The sequence below is a fragment of the Poecilia mexicana genome, unplaced genomic scaffold (genome assembly GCF_051168715.1).
Source record: "Poecilia mexicana isolate PSO_F unplaced genomic scaffold, ASM5116871v1 scaffold_8, whole genome shotgun sequence".
NCBI lineage: Eukaryota > Metazoa > Chordata > Actinopteri > Cyprinodontiformes > Poeciliidae > Poecilia > Poecilia mexicana.
The window spans coordinates 23,997,276-24,017,096 of record NW_028263377.1 but is presented as its reverse complement, the minus strand read 5'-3'; the positions used below and the strand labels follow the sequence as shown (position 1 = coordinate 24,017,096).

The 19,821-nt window shown below is 34.8% G+C and overlaps 2 protein-coding genes across 3 annotated transcripts; one reads left to right on the top strand and one right to left on the bottom strand.

Moving 5' to 3' along the window:
- Nucleotides 1-2,120: 2,120 nt before the first annotated feature.
- Nucleotides 2,121-7,114, bottom strand: cd2bp2 (CD2 (cytoplasmic tail) binding protein 2). 2 transcript variants are annotated; one of them, XM_015006646.2, is made up of 7 exons: nucleotides 7,033-7,114; nucleotides 6,665-6,743; nucleotides 5,414-5,543; nucleotides 4,787-4,944; nucleotides 3,390-3,966; nucleotides 3,225-3,310; nucleotides 2,121-2,388 (listed from the first exon to the last, which is right to left on the bottom strand). In XM_015006646.2, the coding sequence occupies exons 2-7, from the start codon at nucleotides 6,737-6,739 to the stop codon at nucleotides 2,278-2,280; spliced, it is 1,137 nt and encodes a 378-aa protein (XP_014862132.1). In that variant the 5' UTR covers nucleotides 6,740-6,743; nucleotides 7,033-7,114; the 3' UTR covers nucleotides 2,121-2,277. The 2 variants fall into 2 exon arrangements, with proteins under 2 accessions (XP_014862132.1, XP_014862131.1); XM_015006645.2 differs by having other exon boundaries at nucleotides 5,414-5,546; nucleotides 7,033-7,052.
- Nucleotides 7,115-8,598: 1,484 nt separating this feature from the next.
- pheta2 (PH domain containing endocytic trafficking adaptor 2) lies at nucleotides 8,599-15,149 on the top strand. The gene is made up of 4 exons (XM_015006647.2): nucleotides 8,599-8,909; nucleotides 11,211-11,299; nucleotides 11,392-11,692; nucleotides 13,750-15,149. The coding sequence occupies exons 2-4, from the start codon at nucleotides 11,219-11,221 to the stop codon at nucleotides 14,151-14,153; spliced, it is 786 nt and encodes a 261-aa protein (XP_014862133.2). The 5' UTR covers nucleotides 8,599-8,909; nucleotides 11,211-11,218; the 3' UTR covers nucleotides 14,154-15,149.
- The last annotated feature ends 4,672 nt before the right edge of the window (nucleotides 15,150-19,821 follow it).

Genomic DNA, 19,821 nt, shown 5'->3' with positions numbered 1-19,821 from the left:
ACCAATCACAGTGTGAATTTCAGGGTCGTTGGTTCAGGGCAACCAATGAGGAGCACGACTGGAAAAACATGAAAGTTGCTCTTTCTTCATGTCCTCGAGTGAACTAATATTTTAAAATTATAATATACTGCAAACATTTTATCAGAAAACTAATAAATTAAATCACAAAATTAATTTAAAATAAATATAAGTTCAAAATAAGTTCAATCGACAATTTTCATTCAGTTCAACTCAAAAAGTACTTTATTTAAATTAAAAATTGTAGTAACTTGTATCGTCTATATCTTCAGATTTGTTGGTGATGCTGTAGGGAGGAAGAATCTCCGGAAGCAGTCAATCTCGCAACCAATTTGAAGAGGCCTCTGACTGGCTGCCTCATGACTGTCATAACATACAAAAAAATACATACCGACAATAAGAAATAACGCTTTAGTTATTAAATTTCAACTGCAGGACTTTACAATTGGTTTTAAAGCACAATAAATGGGGGGTAGAGAGATAATTATTATTTTAGTGTGTTAATTATTATTTTAGGGTCAATGACATCACAAAAGGCAAAACAGTCTAGTAAACCAAAAAAGTTTCAACAAAATTCAGATTTTATCTGCCTCCCTTGTGAATGTTAGCTTATTTTGAGGTGCCAAAATGATTTCCACTGTGCCTATTAATGCATATTAAACTATATTTTGTATTTGTATGTAAAATATTTGGTTATATGTTTTTCTTACTTTATTTATGCATTAATTTTAACGGTGGAACACTGTCTTCTCACATACACCTCAAATGTTTTGTTGTTCAGCCTTACACATAAATACATTTAATGGTGGAATTTGATTTAAAAAATGAAATAATGGGGGTGGACTATTTGTTTTCCAGTGAACTATGATCAGGACTTGTGGATGGATAGATTTGATCTTGACTTGTTTTAGATCAAAGAAGGAAAACTGGCTAAGGCAATTTTTATAGCCTACTAAATCTAAAGTGAAAATGAATAACTAGATTTCGTTTTTTAGGATGACGTTACTCTAAACCAGGGGTCCCATAACTTTTCCCTTCTCTGGTGGGGGGCCGGAGTCAGTTTATAACAGAAAAAGTGTGACGATTGCAGGAGTGCCTAAATGTAAAAATTTATTGTTTTCCAGAAAGCACAATCAAATAACCCTCTCTGGGTTATTCACAGAAAAAAATCCAGGAAATAAAACTATTTATGAAATAAATTCCATATTTTCTGGACTATAAGCCACACCCCTAAAGTAAAAAAAAAAAAAAAAAAAAACATACAGGTATAAGCCTCAGATATCTCTGCCGCTCCAGGTTTTCCACAGCGATGCAGCAACAGCAGAGGGGGGCGGACACCCAAAATTTGAGTTATAACAGGTCAATTGAATATCACATTTATTATGGTTGAAAAAGAAAAAGTTGCCAAGTTTAGATTTAACTGAACTGATTACGGTAGTTTCCGAACAATAACTGTAACAGTAAAAGTGCTGATCCTTCGTGTCTGCTACTAGCATGTGCTAAATGAAAATGGGCACCTTCTTCTTCTTAAGATTTCAAAGGCAGCTTGTATCAATTATTGTTGCACTACTGCCATCTACTGGATCCTAATATCTATACCTCAAATTCTCATAATGATCCAAGTATTATTTAAAAAAAAAAAAAAAATCTTCTTTTCCCCCTTAATGCTATTTAACTGATCAACAACATTCTCAAATTTCAATTCCCTATTGAAACCTAATTCTGTTTTAATGGGTGCTTTCTTCTTTTATTTCCAATTTTGACTTCCAATGAGTCACTTCCTGCTAAAGAGCCCCCTGGTGGTTGAAGAAAAATCTTCATATAAGCCGCATCGGACTATAAGCAGCAAGGTTCAAAGCTTAGGAAAAAAGTAGCGGCTTATAGTCCGGAAAATACGGTATATGAAAAAAAATCTTAATGCTCTCTGGTATTGTTCAGGGGGCCGTAGTTTGGGGACCACTGCTCTAAGCTATCCTGAAAAACATTTTTCTTCAATACAATCATGAGAATAATTTGGTTTAAATTGCTGTTAAAAGATATTCTGCCATTGGGATTGTTTATTTTGAAAATGTATATATTTACCACCCATAATATGACCTCTATCCAGACCAGGACAAAACTTTATTTAAAAACAACTTGCAGAAAGCAAAAGGCAGAGTTAAAATATTCCATTTTTACACCAAAAACTCAGAACAAAACCCTGTAAAACAGGAAACGCTGACACAGAACATTGGTTGTGATTCATTTGATGCACATGATTCATGTGTAGAGGTCAAAATCAATCCTTTTCGAGTTGTAGAACTGAGATCCCCCCTGATCCACCCTCCTGCAGTAGACACCGCTGCTGAAATAGCCTTCATCCACCCAACCCTGCAGAAACAGACAGTAAGGAGATTAAAGCCCACCAGGTCAGACTGGGGTTAAATGGAGGACGAGTTAGCAACTTTATAATCTAGTAAACGTAATGGGATTTAGTGATAACTCTGCAAAAAGTAGAGAAACAAAAACACCTTTTAAATCCTTAGTAACGCTGCACTTCTGTTTATGATCACAGAGATGAAGATTGTTTACACTTAAAAATGCAATCTGGTTAGATTACAGCAATTTCTACCATTTAAATTTGAAATAATCACAATATTTTACTTCTAGGGTTTAAATTTAATTGCATCAATATACGACTAAAATGATTTATCATAATAATCGTGATTAATCGATTACTGGAACAATTGTCAACTAATTTACTTATCGATTAATCGTTAATTGGAGCTTACAGACTCAACAAAAACCCATTTGCTCAAAGTACAACACAGTCAGAATATTAATTAAGCCAAAACTTTTATATATATATATATATATATATATATATATATATATATATATATATATATATATATATATATATATAAATTGCATTTGTTTTCTCCTATTAACCATCTTTTGCTATCAATTTGCAGTTTCATGTTTTTTAGTTGCAGATGCATTATTTGCTACAAAAGATCAAGTGTAAACTAAAGGAGTGCTGTTATTGCATTTTAAACAATTAAATGTTTACTTTCGTATTAAAAAACACAATTAATTTATTTATTTGCATTTTTTAATGCATTTCAAATATTGCATAAAAATCCACAGAATGTGTCCATTTTTTTATCTGATTAATCGATTAATCATCAGAATAATCAAAGATTAAAACAATCCCTCTACATTACCTGCATCTGTTCGCTGGTGAAGGGCCCGTAGATTTCAGACTTCTCCTCGTTCTCCCATTTGTATTCCCACATGACTTCGTCACTCACTAAAACAACAGAAATAAATGAATCAAACCAAGCATATATCAGTTAAAAATAAACATTTAAAAAATCTGACATAATAACCTCTTTTGTCTTCCTCGTCTTTGTTTTCGGACTTTTCTCCAACCTTCTCATCAAACTTGTCCCCAAACATGTCGAGCTCGTCCTCTTCCTCCTCGCCGCCGCTTCGTTTCTGCTCGACTGCCGGCCGCTTGCTGGTCATGCTCTTCATCATGTACGCCAGTTTTTCATACGTCTGCTGGTAAATTTCAAACATCCCGGATCCGACCAGTCTGTCCGCCAACGCTGTGAGCCTGTCGAGCTTCTCCGTGTCCCGGTTAGGCTCGTCTGTGGGATCTTTGTCTTCCCTCAGCTTCGCCTTCTTTCGTCCGCTGAGGCCTCCCAACCTCCGGAGGGCGGTAGCGACCGTTTCTCCGGGTTGTAACAACTCAACCACGGCTTCGGTGAGCTGCTGCTGTGTTAAGGATGCCAGCGGATCCTCTGCCGGCTCGGGCTCCTCTTCCTCCTCTTCTTCCTGGTCGGCCTGCTGCTCTTCTCTCTGTTTTTCTTCCTCAGCCTCATCCTCGTCGCCAGCTCTGCGTTTCCGTTTGGCTGCAAGGCCTTTCTTCTTTTTCTTGAAAGGCTGCTCTTTTATTCTCACCTGCAAGAAAAGCCTTTTAGTACTCCTTACAAATTGCTTCACTGGAAAAACACCAAATTTTACCAAGTATTGTTTGTCTAGTTTCTACTGCAAATATCTTAGTACACTGGAAATAAGACAAAACTAACTTACAAGTAACTTTTCAGCAACACATAGGAGCTTGTATTAAGTCAATAATTCCTTAATGTACAATGAAAAAGTTCTGCTGGCAGATTATTTCACTTATGTCACTATCAGCATACACTACATCGTTACCTAGCAACACCAGCCAAGGCCAGGCCGTCACCTAGCAACCAAATTCTAGTTCCACTGGCAGATTACTTCACTTACTCAATTAAAAATACTTTAATCAGTCCCAAAAGGAAATTAAACAAGACGTTTTCCAATGTTTTAGGTCAGGGGTGTCCAAAGTGGGTCCTGAGGGCCGGCATCCTGCATGTTTTAGTTCTCTCCCTGGTTTTACACACCTGCACCAAATGATGGCTCATTAGAGGCCTAAGGAGAACATTGACTTGCTGAGGAGGTTGTTGCTACCACCAGGGAGAAAACTAAAACATGCAGGATGCCGGCCCTCGAGGACCGACTTTGGACACCCCTGTTTTAGGTGAAATACTCTGCCAGTGAAACTACATTTTCATCAATATTCATGAATCATTTACTTAAACAAGCTCCTATATCCTGGTGAAAATTGACTTTTCTTATTTCCACTGTACTAAGGTATTTGCTCTAGAAACTAAACAATACTTGGTTAGATTTTGTAATTTTGCAATGTTGTAAAGAGCAAATAAAGCAAACATAATGTTCTTTTATATCTAAATACCCAGTCTATGTTGTCAAGCCAGTTGTCTCTAATTTGCGTTTCTTTTTTGATGAAATAGTTTCCCTCGGAGTCAAAGTGTCCTTCTTGCATCTCTTCCTCCAGGTTAAAAGGAGTAATGGAAACTCCTTCGTCGTAGTCAATTGTTGCTCCTTCTTGGCCTAAAAAACAAAATTTCCATTGACAAATCAAACAAATTCCAACTATTTATTTTTAAGTTAAAGCATAACCTTGCTATTAATAAACTAAAAGAATTTAATTAATTTAAGTTTATTTGATAGGGACAGACACAAATCAACATAGACACATAGCCCCATGTCTGCATCATAGTGTTTACAGCAGAAGCTAATTCACAGCATCTGTCTCTGGATGAGTTTTATAAACGGTGCATCTAAAATCCAGTAGAAAGTGAAATAATAATCATTTAAAATAGAAGAATGAAGCATACAGTGTTTTGCAAAGTGGCAAAAATGACATTATGTGATTTTATATGATCAAGACAAAGCAGTGGATAATAGTGAAAGGGATGAACATGATACCTGGTTTTCATTTGGCATATTTTCCGCTAATAGGCTAACAATAACAGCTAATTTTTGGCTGAGTTATTTTAAAATATTCAACAGCACCTACCTTCCACATCATCAGTGTCGAGAATATTGTATTTGCTGCTCTCTGCGCCGTCGCCGTCGTCCTCTTCATCGCTGTCCAGGGAGTGTTTACCTTTAAATCTGGAGCCTGGTCCACTGACAGCCTCAAAGTTCTGCTTCACCACAGGGAGAAAAGCACAAAAACAACTGTTTTATGGAAGAAAAACATCCAGGTCGGCTTATTTATGAAGCACATTAAAAACCTGCCAAAGAATCGTGAAGCTAAAATAAGAGTTCTTCATTTTTCAGATGATCAGAACAGAGCGGTTTTTAGCTCGTCTTTTCCACTGCGGTAACCAAGCAGGAGTATCATATTTCATATGCTCAGTCAAGTGAAACAATTTAAAATTCCTTTCCATCGTGTAAAATGTAACACGAACAGCTTCATTAGGCTGTAAGCGGTTTGGCTTCCAGTCAGACAGACATTCAAGTTCTGCTAACTGAAAGCTAAGTTTAGACATGCCCGTAAATAGAGGCAGCCACACATGAGATTTACAGCTACAGAGAAATCTGATATAAATTCACTGTGGTGTATAGTATTGTGCAAAAGTTATAAAGCTCTCAAATTTATTTTTAATTTTTTACTTTGATTTTACGAAGGCAACAGCTCTCTAGACGGTTTTTGACAGTTTTCCTTTTAAATTATTTTCTGTTCAGTTCTACCTGACATTAAGAGCATGGTGGAAATGTATCCCTTGCTATATATTTATACATGTATTAAAGAACATTGATCCAATCACTGAACCTTGAGGTACTCCGTATAAGCAAGTCAGGTGTGTGAGGAAGATTTATTAATAAGAATAAAGTGGAATCTGATCAGAACAGACACACAACCATTTTCTGAGGCTACAGAAATAATCATTATTGACCTTTTGAAGCCTGACTAAAATATTTTAAAGAATAAATGCTTCCCCAAATGATTAGCCAGAATTTCATTTTACTTCTCATATTACCAAATACAATAATTTTTCACATTATCTGACATCACCATAGTAATTGTCATTGTAAAGCACGCACTTTTAGTGAAACATGCAAGAATTTGATAAATAAATTTATTTTCAACATGCTTAGGATTATTTAACCAATCTGACAAGTTTTTATTATTAATATAGCTCGTAATCTGCTTCAAATAAAAACAACTTATCCTGCTTTATGAAGCAGAGTGTTAGGAAACAGTAAACTGGATACCGCCAGAATAACGCTCTAATCTCTAATAGTCATATAAAAGAAGCACCTTTTTACTCAGGCCGTCATCTTCCAGGTCGAGCTCCCCGTTTCCGTCCTCAAATGTGACTTTTCTTTTCGACATGGCGCTACAGAAGGATATAAAGAGACTCCTTTACTACCGCAGCGCAGCTTAAAGGTGAGTTAAATCATCAGTGGATTTATAAATTAAACATGCAGCTTGATGCTACAACGTTAGCAACATTAGCTCAAAATAAAAACATCACAGCGCATGGAGAGCATGTGAAGCGTAAATCAAACACTTTTTAGAGATGAAAAGCCGCCAAGTGCTTAAATATTAGATAAACACCAAGTTTAAAACGTATGTTTAGGAATTGCACCTGATGAATTAATAAATGTGTAAAGAATGGTAAGAACCTGATGAAAATAGTTCGTTTTCGTTTCCTCGTCGTTGCACTTTGACATTGCTGAACAAAACAGACCTGACGCACTATCGCCCCCTTCTGGAAAGGAATGCAAATAACTGCTAATTTAATATGACATCATTCTTAAAACACAACTGTGAAGCTCCCAGCAAATAAAATGCAGATCAACATTTTTTAAAGAAACCTGTAAACTTTTAAATAATCTTAACTTCAAAAAGTCAAAGACTAACATTTGAAGAAACATGGACTGGATGATTGCATCTTGAAAGTTGATTTTTGTAAACCCTAATGTGACATTTGTGAAAACTTTTACTTATTTAGAAAAAACAAACAAACAAACAAACAAAAACCACCATGTCTGTAGTAATTTTAGTACCATGTTTGGGTTTGATCAATATTCATCAATTCTGGTGAAGACCGGACTGAATTATTATGTACTTAATGCAGTCTTTTTTAAACAAAGTTTTTATTTTATTCATTTTATAATAACTGAAGAAGACAAGAAATGGGTAGTATTTATTTGTTTATTTACTTTGCCAATTTATTCAAAGTGTAACTAAAAAGGTTTTATTCAGTAGTTAGTTAGTTAGTTAGTTAGTTAGTTAGTTAGTTAGTTAGTTAGTTAGTTAGTTAGTTAGTTAGTTAGTTAGTTAGTTAGTTAGTTAGTTATCACTTCTGGTACCCTACTTGGTTATTCTACACAGAAAGTAAAAATTTAAATAAATTAAAAGTATCAAATTTATTTAATTACTATTAATTATTTCTAATATTGTGGTTACTAATATGTATTATTATTAATATTATTAATAAGTATAATTATTAGTAACTTATTATTGTTATTATAATTATTATTATTTCTATATTTATCTACCAAATCCTTGTAACTTCTTGATGCCAAAAGACTTTTGTTCTTTTTTGCCATTTTTTCTTACTCCCCTAAATAAAAAAAATCCTATGTAATATTTACTGACATGTATTTTAATAACTTCTTTGATAATTAAACATCCATAATTTAATGCTTAAGTTTTTTTTCCCCTACATATCATCACTGACATTTTCTTAATTATTCAGCTTTTTAAAAGACAAAACCCATTTTATGATGTGAGCTAATTTTCCTTACTGCATTTGAAAAATAAAATTTTTCAGATGAGTGGGTTAAGAAAAGTTTTTACCCACTTATTGAAAAAAAATCTGTCATAAATATGTAAAAATATTCAAAATATGTAGATAAGTGGTAGAAAGCAACATGCACTGAAATATTTTTATTTTAAAGGACAGTTACGGTGACTCAGCCCTGAAGTCTTAACACATCATGGAGATCCATAACAAAAATAGCCACGTTTCCCAGAGGTCAGTGAATGTCTCTCTGCTTGCTTTCAGCATAAATACATATTAACGCATCTCTGTGCAACTCCCCAAAGAATCAACCACCTACATGGATCATAAATAAACTCAAAGGAGGAAGTGAGAGAGAAAACTAACAGCGGTTGGCGTCTCACTTCTAGGTGACGCTTCTCGTCACAAGTTGCATTTTTAAATAATTTTTTTTAGTTTCTTGGTTCAGCCGCGTCCAACCCCATCAGCTCAAAGCAGACTATAATGTGTCGGGGTATTGTTACCAGGAAGTGGGTCGGGTTATTTATATTTCAACGCCGTCCCCTCGTCCTCGTGAGAGAACCAGTGTTAGTAACCTGAAACTAAATATTCAAGCGTTGTCTGGGTCTGCTTGAGTCAGCCAGCTGGGAAACAACTGGTTTCGACTTTATCAAGCGATAGGATGGAAAAGAACGAGAGAAAAATATTAATTAATTGATTGCAAAGAGGCTGAGAGAGCGAGTTGACCCTGCGGGAGATTCAGCCCCGACTGAGGTAAGTCTGAGTCACTGTTGATCATTTTCTCTCTGCAGTCACCAAACGAAGGAAAACTGGATTAACGCTAAGATAACTTCTATTCTTCTTCCCTCTTTTAAACTTTTGTGGAAACTAGGGAGCAAATACGAGGATTATTTTAGCTATTGGTTAATTTTTATATTATCAGTCTTGACGATTAATCAATTAATCGGATAAAAAAATTGGCGCAGATTTTTTTTTTACTTAATTAGAAATACAAAAAAATAATACAATTGTTTTTAAAATAAGAAAATATAAATTTTTATTGCCTGTAGCATTCCTTTAGTGAACGCTTGATAATTTACAGCAAAGGTTGCATCTGCAATAAAAAACTTTTTCCTGTCATTGATATAATTTTACTGTAATTATATGACGTCCATTTTTAAAATCAAAATCAAGTTCATTGTTTTGTTATCTAAATTAAGGATGAATTCATTTTAATTACTTTGCCCTTATGATAATTGTGTCCATGTTTGCATTAATCGTCATTTGTACAGTTAAATAATTTTAACCTTAAAATCTTCAGTCACCAAAAGAAGGAAACGGATTACGTTAAGATTATTTCTATCTTTCCAATTTTTTTAAGTAGTGAGGAAGGTAGAGTAACCAAAAATTGTACGGGTAAAAACATATTTGGTAAAAAGTACTCAAGTACTGAGTAACTGATCAAATTATCAATCATTTAATGTTTATAAATTATATCAAAACATAAAGGTATGTGGAAATGTTGGTATTTTAAGGACCAAAATTGCAATAATTTCTATAAGTAATAATAAAAAAAATTAGGGAAAAGAAAAAAAAAAGAAAATCAGTTTCTTTCAATAAGAAACTTATGAAGCTTTAATAAAAACTGCAGGTGTCTGTCTGTGTCTGGGGAATTTTTAGTTAAAACAAATCCAGAAATTTAACTCATATAAGAGTAGAGATACTGCATAATAAAAGTAAGTAAAAGTAGAAAGTACAGTTCAGTAAAAATACTCCAAAATGTTTTTGTTTTTTTTGTTTTTGTTTTTTTCAAAAAAGTTGCTTGAGTAAATGTAATTGAATAAATGTAACTAGTTATTACCCAACTCTAGAAGTAGATAAATCAGATTAACTTGTTTCTTTTACCAAGGCTTAACGGCGTTGTATTGCAGGAATTTAAAAATCTGCTCTTAAAACTGTGAACGTTTGATTTTTCAGCAGCCCACTGCTTTTCTCTCTTTATTTACTGCCTCTGGGTTCGATCCTTAGGAAACATGGGATTTCTTTTCATTGTTACGCTGATGATTGTCAGATTTATTTGCCCATAAAGCAGCAGGATGTACATTCAATCAAACATCTCCTGGCATGTCTAGGAGATATTAAAGCTTGGTTGGCCTTGAACTTTTTAAACTTTAATGAAAGCAAAACAGAGGTGATGGTGTTTGGACCCAGTGGCTCCTGTGAGTCCTCCTCTGTTGACCTGGGACCTTTGGAGGAATATTTTAAACCTGTTATTACAGATCTTGGTTTTAAGGTGGATAGTGATTTTAAATTGGACAGCCAAATTAGAGCCGTGGTTAAGACCAGCTTTTATCATTTAAGGCGATTGGCGTCTGTGAAATCTTTTCTTTCCAGGCAGCATTTTGAAACAGTGATCCACGCTTTTATTTCAACTCGATTGGACTACTGTAATGCACTTTATCTGGGAGTCAGTCAGTCGCTGCTCTCACGTCTGCAGCTAGTACAAAATGCAGCTGCACGACTTCTGACAGGAACTCGAAAGAGGGAGCATGTGACCCCTGTCCTGGCCTCACTTCACTGGCTGCCTGTATATTTTAGGATTCATTTTAAAATTCTTATGTTTGTTTTTAAATCATTGCATAATCTTGCCCCGGCTTACCTCTCTGAGCTTCTTCATCCCTACGTACCCCATCGGTCTCTCAGGTCAGCAAATCAGCTGCTCTTGGAGGTACCGAGAACAAAAAGGAAGCTCAGAGGGGACAGGGCTTTCTCTGTCATGGGCCCCAAATTATGGAATGACTTACCTTTGCAGGTCAGAGAGGCCCCTTCTCTGTCCACTTTTAAAGCCCGTCTTAAAACCCATTTATTTTACTTGGCTTTTAGCACCAGTGGGATCTAGTTTTAATTTGTATGTTTTTTGTTTTTAAACTGTTTTAATTACTTTTTTATTATGTTGTGTTTTTCAATTGTACAGCACTTTGTATCAACTGTGGTTGTTTTAAAGTGCTTTATAAATAAAGTTGGTATTGGTATTGGTATTGGTTCAGTGATTTCTAAATGTATTTTGTGTTTTAGGAGTCAGAATGAAGCTCCATGAAAAGATTCTGACCCATTTCCTGTCATGCACATCTCCAGTGGATAAGGAGGGATATCTCTACAAAAAGGTTCAGGAAAGCAATCAAACACAAACCTCGGATCACATTTTGATTATCTGAAAAAAGATTTAATTTCCATATTTGTTTTACTGATTTAACAGAAGGAGAGAAATGCCACTTACTACAGGCGGTGGTTTGTGCTGAAAGCCAACCTGCTGTTCTACCAGGAGCGTCCGGCTGACCGTCACCTTCTGGGCGTCATCGTGTTGGAGGGCTGCACGGTCCAGATGTTGGACTCTGACGGGTTTTTCCCCTTCGCCCTGCAGTTTGGGTCCGGACTCAAAACCTACAGGTTTGCCGCCGGAGACGCTCAGACTCAGGGGCGCTGGGTTAAAGCGCTCTTCCTGGCCAGCCACTGTTACCTCTCCATTCTGGTGAGAGACCTGGGGAGGCAGTATGAAGGTGTGTCTGCAGATATATTGTGTTCTTTATTATCATTTTTTGGATTATACACTGCAAAAACACAAAATCTTACTAAACATTTTGGTCTAGTTTCTAGTGTGAATATCTTAGTACACTTGAAATAAGACAAAGCTAACTTACAAGTAACTTCAGCAATACATGATGTTGTTTTGTGCTGGAGCTCCCTTGGGTTGCTAGGTAACAGATGTAACTCTGCTGGGGTTGCTAGGTAACAGGCAGTGCCTGTTGATTTGTTATGTTACATTCTGGAGGTTTTTGAAACAGACAATTTTCCAGACACCAAAAAACATCAACTTATTGCCAAAAACACATCTGGTTGCTTTTGTAAATACTTGGTCTGTTTATAGAAGCAGTAAAAACCCAAATGGAAGTACAAAAACATGCAACATGTACATTTTACGTAACATGTTATTTCAGTTCCTATATCTTGCTGAAAAGCTATTTTTAAGCTACTTTTGTTTTATTTCAAGTGTAGTAAGATATTTGTACAAAAATACTTTGTAAGATTTTGTGTTTTTGCAGTGTAGATGTAAAAATATTTTAATTCCTGTTTTAACGTATTTCCCTCCTTGAGCCAGTTGTTAGTCAATACCTGCAAGTTTTCCATTTAAAATGTTAGGAGTCAGTTCCAGAACACATTATGTTAATTACTGTCTGACCTGCAGAATAATAATTACAAAAATAAAATAATCAGAACAAGTCAGTTAAAATGTCTCAAAAAGCAACACACCATGCTCTGATAATTAACATACAAGAAATCATCAATATACAAATGGTTATTAAGCCATCTAAAGATTTGGGACACAAGGAAATAATAAAATAAAATAATTAATTGCTGTGACATAATAAAAGAAAAAAAGTTGGAATATAGACTAAAATTAATGATATTCCAGCTATTATTAATCAAAACCAATCCTAAACAGGTGAGGTTTTAGCCTTGGTTTGAAGGAACTCAGTGTTCCGGCTGTTTTGCAGTTTTCTTTTCAAATTAATGGAGCATAAAAACTAAATGCTGCTTCTCCATGTTTGGTTCTGATTCTGCAAAGTAGACCAAAACCATAAGACCTGAGAGGTCTGGAGTTTTTCTACATCTTGTCAGATAATCCTGGAAATGTTCTTCAGGTGATAGAAGGCCGACTTTGTAACCGTCTTTATGTGACTCTGAAGGTTCGGTCTGAATCCATCACTACACCCAGATTGACTGCCTGGTCTCTAAAAACTGAAGGTGTCTGCTGAGTCTCGATGGTTCCTCTTTAGATCCAAATATAAAAACTTCAGTTTAGGTTTTATTCAACTGAAGATCAACATGTAACTCGCTTTGTTACATGTTGTCTGATCTTGAAGGAAAGAAAAATTCACATTTTGTACTTTCGTTTTGGCCTCAGTTGTTTCTAAAAACAGTTCAGTTTTTGGAAATAAATTAATGTTTTTTGGTTTCTGGAAAATTAGTTATCTAAAAACCTCCAAATTATTAAGTCACACTTCGCCATTACCTAGCAACTCATGCGGAGCTCCAGCACATTTGGTCAGCTGGTTTTACCCCTGTATGCACTGCACAATGGCTGCTGGAAAAGATAAGTGTTTTGTTGTTCTACCACCCAGAAACCACTTCCTACATTCTTGTTGGTTGTGCCAGAGGCTCCACTTCTGCTTTTCAAAGATGTACAGTTGTATTATTGCGCATTTGTTTGCAGCCATTTTTGTGTGCGAGTTTAAACATTGATTTGGAGGCGTGGCCAGCAGCAACTTATTTGGATTTAAAGTGACAAGTTGCCCTAAAACAGCTCAAGATAGGCATGATTTTATGCAAGAAAATGTAATAATTATGTTTTGTAGAGGTCATAGAGCTACTCTAACTTGTTCAAGGAAGCATAATAGGTCACCTTTAAAATTAGTTTCTTGATCTGAAACTGATCTGAGAAGTTGTGCTGCTATTTCCAAACACGACTAATAATGTACACTAATGAAACTCTTGCTACGGATATTTAAAACCCATATACCAACAACTTTTAACTTGTTTCTTCTTGTTCCTGAAGAAGCTAAACAGCAGCAGGACCCAACCAACTCCTGCTCCTCTTTGAAATCCCTCAGTCCGCCCACCAACAGCCTCCTGGTTCCAGCACTGTTCCCACTTTCACTCGTCAGGGAGGGGAGGAGCTTCAGCGCCAGCGACGCTCTACCGCCACCATCAATGCCTTCTAAAATGGCCGCCAAAAAGTCGCCCAAAAAGTGGCCGAGGAGAAACGCTCATGTGACGCCACTGAACGGACCGGCGCCGCCGTACGGCGAATGGCCTCTGGTGGGGTCCGACCCGCTCGTGGAGTTCAGTAAACTCCATGATTTTTATGGGCAGGAGGTTAAAAAAGCAAGAGAGGAGTGGCTGAGGAGTCGACAAACAGAAAAGGAGCAACGTGAGAAAGATCTAATCGATCTGGGCTGAAGGAAAGGCGCTGAAAGGGAACTGAGATGAAGTTATTCAGACAGGAACTGGAACATTGTGAGTCGTTCTGCTCTGACTTTCACAGAGTTTGAGGCTCAGATACTCGTTTGAAATGTTTTATTTGTTTATAACAAAGTGATATTTTCCTGATCTGACTTAAAGAAAAAACAGAAACATATAAAAAAAAGTTCTGATCCCCATCCGCGTGAATGTGAACCCGTGCTCTTTTCAAGTCATCTTAAAGATATTAAAAAATGTTTCCCAAGGTCGTCAAAGGTCAACCAGATGGTCCACATTCACAAAATGAACCAAAAAACAGATAAGTCAACTGTGCTACATTTTTGTTTGTCCCATTATAATCTCCAGAGGCCAAATCAAAGTTTATTTATAAAACACATTTAAAGCAACCTCATCTGAGCAAAGCACTTCATGATAATTACATCGTAGACAGATAAATGATCAACAAAAATGATCTTAAAAACAAAAAATATACCAAAAAATACCAGTAAAATACCAAGAAATTAATAATACAAATAGAAACATTTCAGTTGCAGAAATTTCCCAAAAACTCAAATAAAAAAGTCATAATTTTTTTTGTCCTTTTGTTTATTTTTGTAGCTGTTTTCAGGTCACCAGACATCAACCTGCTCCCCTTTCTCACATTAACAAAATCAAACTAAACTGGTTTAAACTAGTTGTGCTAGATTTGACCAGCACAGTTAATAGACGACAAATTGGTTTGATTTGGACCGACTCGTCGACCTTTGATGACCTTTGGGAACATTTATTAATATCTTTAAAATGATAGCAGCACAAATTAATACTTTTGCTGCACAAACGTTCACCAATTTCAGTTGATTTAAAGGTTAAAAATCTAATCAGATTTTGAGAGCAGAATGTTTTGTTTGCTGGAAGTTTTTTTTTTTCAGTATTTACCAACAGGTATTAAATATGTTTGTGTTTAAAAATAACAATAAAATAAATTAGTTTGTTTAATCCAGGCTTTCATCATCAGTTTACTGAAAATCAATCCTTCAAAGGTTTGTTTTGGAAATTAAATTAATGTAAATGGTGATTCTAACTTACTGTTTTGAGAAAATTTACTTCTGAGGGGGGAGGGCAAGACAATTGAATTGAAAAAATGCTTTATTTAACATGTTTTTATCCGCAAAGACTCATGATGGGAGGTGAAGCCCTGGGGAGCAAGGTTCTCCAGTAGCAGTCAGTCTTCCAGCGAATCGTAGAAGGTCTCTGACTGAAGACTCATGCTATATGGCTCTCTCTTGACTGTTACAACATGCTAACAGCTCACTTTGTTTGGAGGAGAGACAATATTTCTCAGAACCATGTTCTGGAGGACGACATCAAATGTTAGCAAGCACTGCTAATCCACCTCATTCGCTTTTGCAGCTTCTCTATAAAGCACTCTCAGGCCATATATTCCAAAAAGCATCTTTTGCAGTTCTTTTGGGGATTTGGTGTCATAGTTCAGGTTTTATTTGAGCTTTTAAAATGCTAATCAGCTCCTCCAAGTTGTGAAAAAAGGACAAAAAAAAAAGTCTTGTTGCCATGGTTACGCATAATAATGACTGCAAGATGGAAACATCCTTCCAGCTACATGGCATCCGAAGCCAGAGGGAATAACTGTCCAAATATGCAATGTATCAACAACAAAACAAGAATAAATCAAAATTAACATAACAAAGCTGCTCCAACATCCAGAAGATAAGTAATGCATGGAAAATAATATTTTATATTAATTTAGCTGTACACATACTTAGCTCAGTACGTAGCTGAAACTTTGTGGAAATTATGAGTAAAATGCTAATAAAGTGGCATTTTGGAAGAACTTCAAACTTGCAGTAAGATGGTTGCGACCAGCAGGGGGAGCTGCAGGAAAGAGAACTGAAAACCAGGCGGAACCACCGATTCTAAAGTATTTTTTTCTTTATTCACACAATTATACAATACCTTTTAGTTTCTTATGAGGAAAATCACAATTGAACATCTGGAGTGTGAGGGAGTCAAGAAATGAAAACAGATTGAATCAAAACAGAAGTTAAAAACAAAATAAATCATTTTAAAATTAGGTAAGAACTGAGCTGCTGGTTCTTTACATAGCACTGTGCAATAGTTTCAAACCATGCCTTTTTTACTACTGGTTTTAGACTGTTCTGTAGACTTTTTACATTTTCTTCAATCCAAGAAGCCTTTAAAACAATATAAAGTGCTCTATTACAGCAGAATGACCCTAAAAAATGCTAAAAAGTTTGACTATGTTCTCACAATAAAGCAAAACGGTTCCAAATTTAAGAATTCTAAAAAAATAAAAAATAAAATTCTACTTAATAAATGCAACGGAAGCATTATTTCTTAGATCTAGGTTTATTTTTTTATCTTTCGAGTAGTAAACCTTGACTTCCTGTTTTTCTGTGCTAAAAATACGGCGGTATCATAAAATCCTACTAAGTTTGAGGAGGAAACAAGTTTATATTAATAATGCACAGTGTGGAGGCGGTACAGCTGTGGACAGATTTATTTCCTAAAAATAATTAAAATAAATTAAGATTTTAATTCAGTAATCTCACAATGGAAGAAAAATTAAATCCCTAGCTTTGGATAACATTAAGAAATTACAGTTTTTGGCTAAATCCTTTTTATCGTCTTAAAGTAAATAAAACATTTTTTATTTATACTTTTTTTTTTACATTTAAGATTAGCAACAAAAGACTTCCTGTTTTCCAGAATTATGAGTCTGACACAGAGTCCTTTTTTAGCCGTTTGTCACAAGTCTGGACACCCACAGAAAAGATATTTTTAAAGAGAGGTTAAAAATATCTTCAAATCTCACAGTCAGGGAACTGCAGCAGAAAGTGACATCTTGCAGTCAAGAAAGCCTTTTCAGTCCAATCATAACTAATGTAAACTTGGAGTTTGCTTAACTTTAATATGACTTGGATTTGTGTTTGTCTCACCGTCTATTTTCTCCTACTACTCTCCAATTTTTCATAATTTCCAGATATTTTACTTTTTCTTCCCTTCGTTGAAGCTCAATCTGCTCTGGCCTTCTGTTCAGATGTGTAATGGGAAATGCTACATTATATCAATGCTCAGTTATGTCAAAAAGTTGGGGAGCACCCTGGACAACACAGAGATAAACACAGGTCCAACAACCATCCACACACACATTCAGACCGAAGGGTAACAGGTTATATATTATTTATAGATAACAGCCCCTTCTTTTCCTTCAGTCGGTCTTCCACAGGTCAACCAAAGAGCTTCTTCACATTCCAGATCCTACAGACCGGCATACTGATGGTCTAGAAAGTGATTGATGGTGATTGAAGACTGCGGAGGAGCGGGTCGCCTTACAGATTCTGCAGAGAACAAACATCTGTATGGAAACAGACGTTAAAGTCACATGTAAATATGTAGAAACACCCAAGAGTCTGGCGTGTCTCAGCCTCCTCTCACTAAAGAGGGTTTTTCATTCCTGTCCCAGGTGAAGAAGACATCAAAAACACACCAAAGAGGAACTTTTTTTAGCTAAAATAATAAACATATTGGATTTATTTTGAAAAACTCTCAGTGAAAGTGTTAAAATAATTTTAATTTTGGGCCAAATTAAGATCACAAATGCAGAATACAGTGATAAAACCTAAAAATAAACTAAAAATATTAGAAATATCTGTCTCTGCATTCAATGAACACTTTTCAAGATTAAGTAATTTCAACCATGTTTTCACATTGATGTAATCCAGCAGTTTACAGATAAAACTGCTTGAATTTGATTTATAAAATGATATTTAAGAACACAACTGTAATCTTGAATTTGTGAATCCCTAGAATCAATAGGGCCATGGAAATAGCTGTGGCGGGCCAGATTTGGCCCCCAGGCCTTATGTTTGACACCTACTGTAAAGTAAAAATGCTGCAGAAAGAGAAACATTAAGAGTTTTGTTGCCCATTTTGAGAAATTAAAATATGAAAAACTAATTAAAAGAGAGAAGCCAAGAAGGTTAAAATAAAATATCAGGGGTTTTGCATTCCAAATCCAATTTAATGTTATTTTTTTAATTTTTCCTTTTTCTGAAAATGAAATTTCAGAAAATATTTTCAAAAAGAGGAACGCAGAAAATTTTAGATTATTCTCAGAAAAAAAACTTGGATTTTCTAAAATCGAAAATTTTAAATTTTTTTAAATCTCAAAATTAATTTTTTTTCCCAGTAAATTTTGCACTTCTTAAAGTTTTTTCCAGAAAATTTCTAAAATTAATGTAAGAACTTCTGCGTTTCTTGTTGGAAATTTACTCTTCCTCATTTTTTAAATTTGCAATAAGACAATGTCAGATATTTCCACTAAAAACTCGACCAAAAACAACTAAGATGTATTTTTTTGCTCTGGTTTCACCGGCAGCCTCTGGATTTCCAACATAAAACTGGTTAATCCAGATTACAGCAGCAGGAGTGGAAACCAGTAAAGATCAAAGCAGATGAGATCAATGAAATTACACATAATCACAAAGAAAAATAAGGTTGGCTTCCAATCAGGTTTATTTTGCTACTCTGGTTGCTCTCAGCTGTTCCTTCGTGGAGGGAGACCAGGAATCCCCTGATTTAAGCTGAGAAGGAGCAAAAGAGCACAAATAAAATGCAAAAATTTACAAACCTTTTCACTGGTCAGGCAAAAAAACACAGAAAAAAACAAATATTTCTTAAAAATAAAAGACTGTAAAGCTTTTTGCATTACTTTTATGGTGTTTTACACTTTAACAATGTTAGGATTCCTTCTCTGAATATCTAGAAAATGAGCAAAAATCGTTTTAGTTATATTCAAATTTTTATTTAATCATGATGTAGTCATCTTCTTTTTTATTTATTTGTAACCAAACATTAAGATTTTATTTAAAATTATCATATTTATATAATCAGCAGTGACTATTTCTTGTCTGATGATAAGTCACTTATTTTTATCATTATAAAGAATAATTTCACTGGTATAGTCCAAGACGTAGTTATGCAAAGCTAAATGCTAATTGACTAAAATGCACTTAATGTTTATTAATTCCTCAAAGAATTTTGGATTTAAATTAAACTTTTCACTGCAAAAAAATAATAAAAAATTATGTCTATTTTTAGTGCACATCTCTTGAAATACTTGAAATAAGATAAAACTAACTTAAGTGTAACTTTTCCACAAGATATAAGAGCTTTTTTCAAGTAAATAATTCCTTAAGACTGATGAAAAAGTATTAATTTATAAAAATATATTTTTGCCATTTTCTAAGTGAAATAATCTAGTACTTTTTAGAACAATATAATGTAATTATTGACTTAAAACAAACTGCTATATTTTACTGTAAAGTTACTTGCAAGTTAGTTTTTTTTTATTTCAAGTGAACTTAAAATTCGGCATTAGAAACTAGAGAAAAATCTTGGCAAAATTTTGAGTTTATAAAGTTTATTGCAAATAAAAAAAATAAAATAAACACCAATTTCTATATTTAAAAAGGTGAATGCATCTATTTTAATTTTAGCAGCTTCAGATTTCCTGAAAGTCGTATAAACATAGAAAAACTGAGTTTACACTTAAAACAATGTGAGAAATGTTCATATTAAAATTGTCCTTCCATTCTCAGTCTCCGTTATTTTAATTAGAGCCACACAT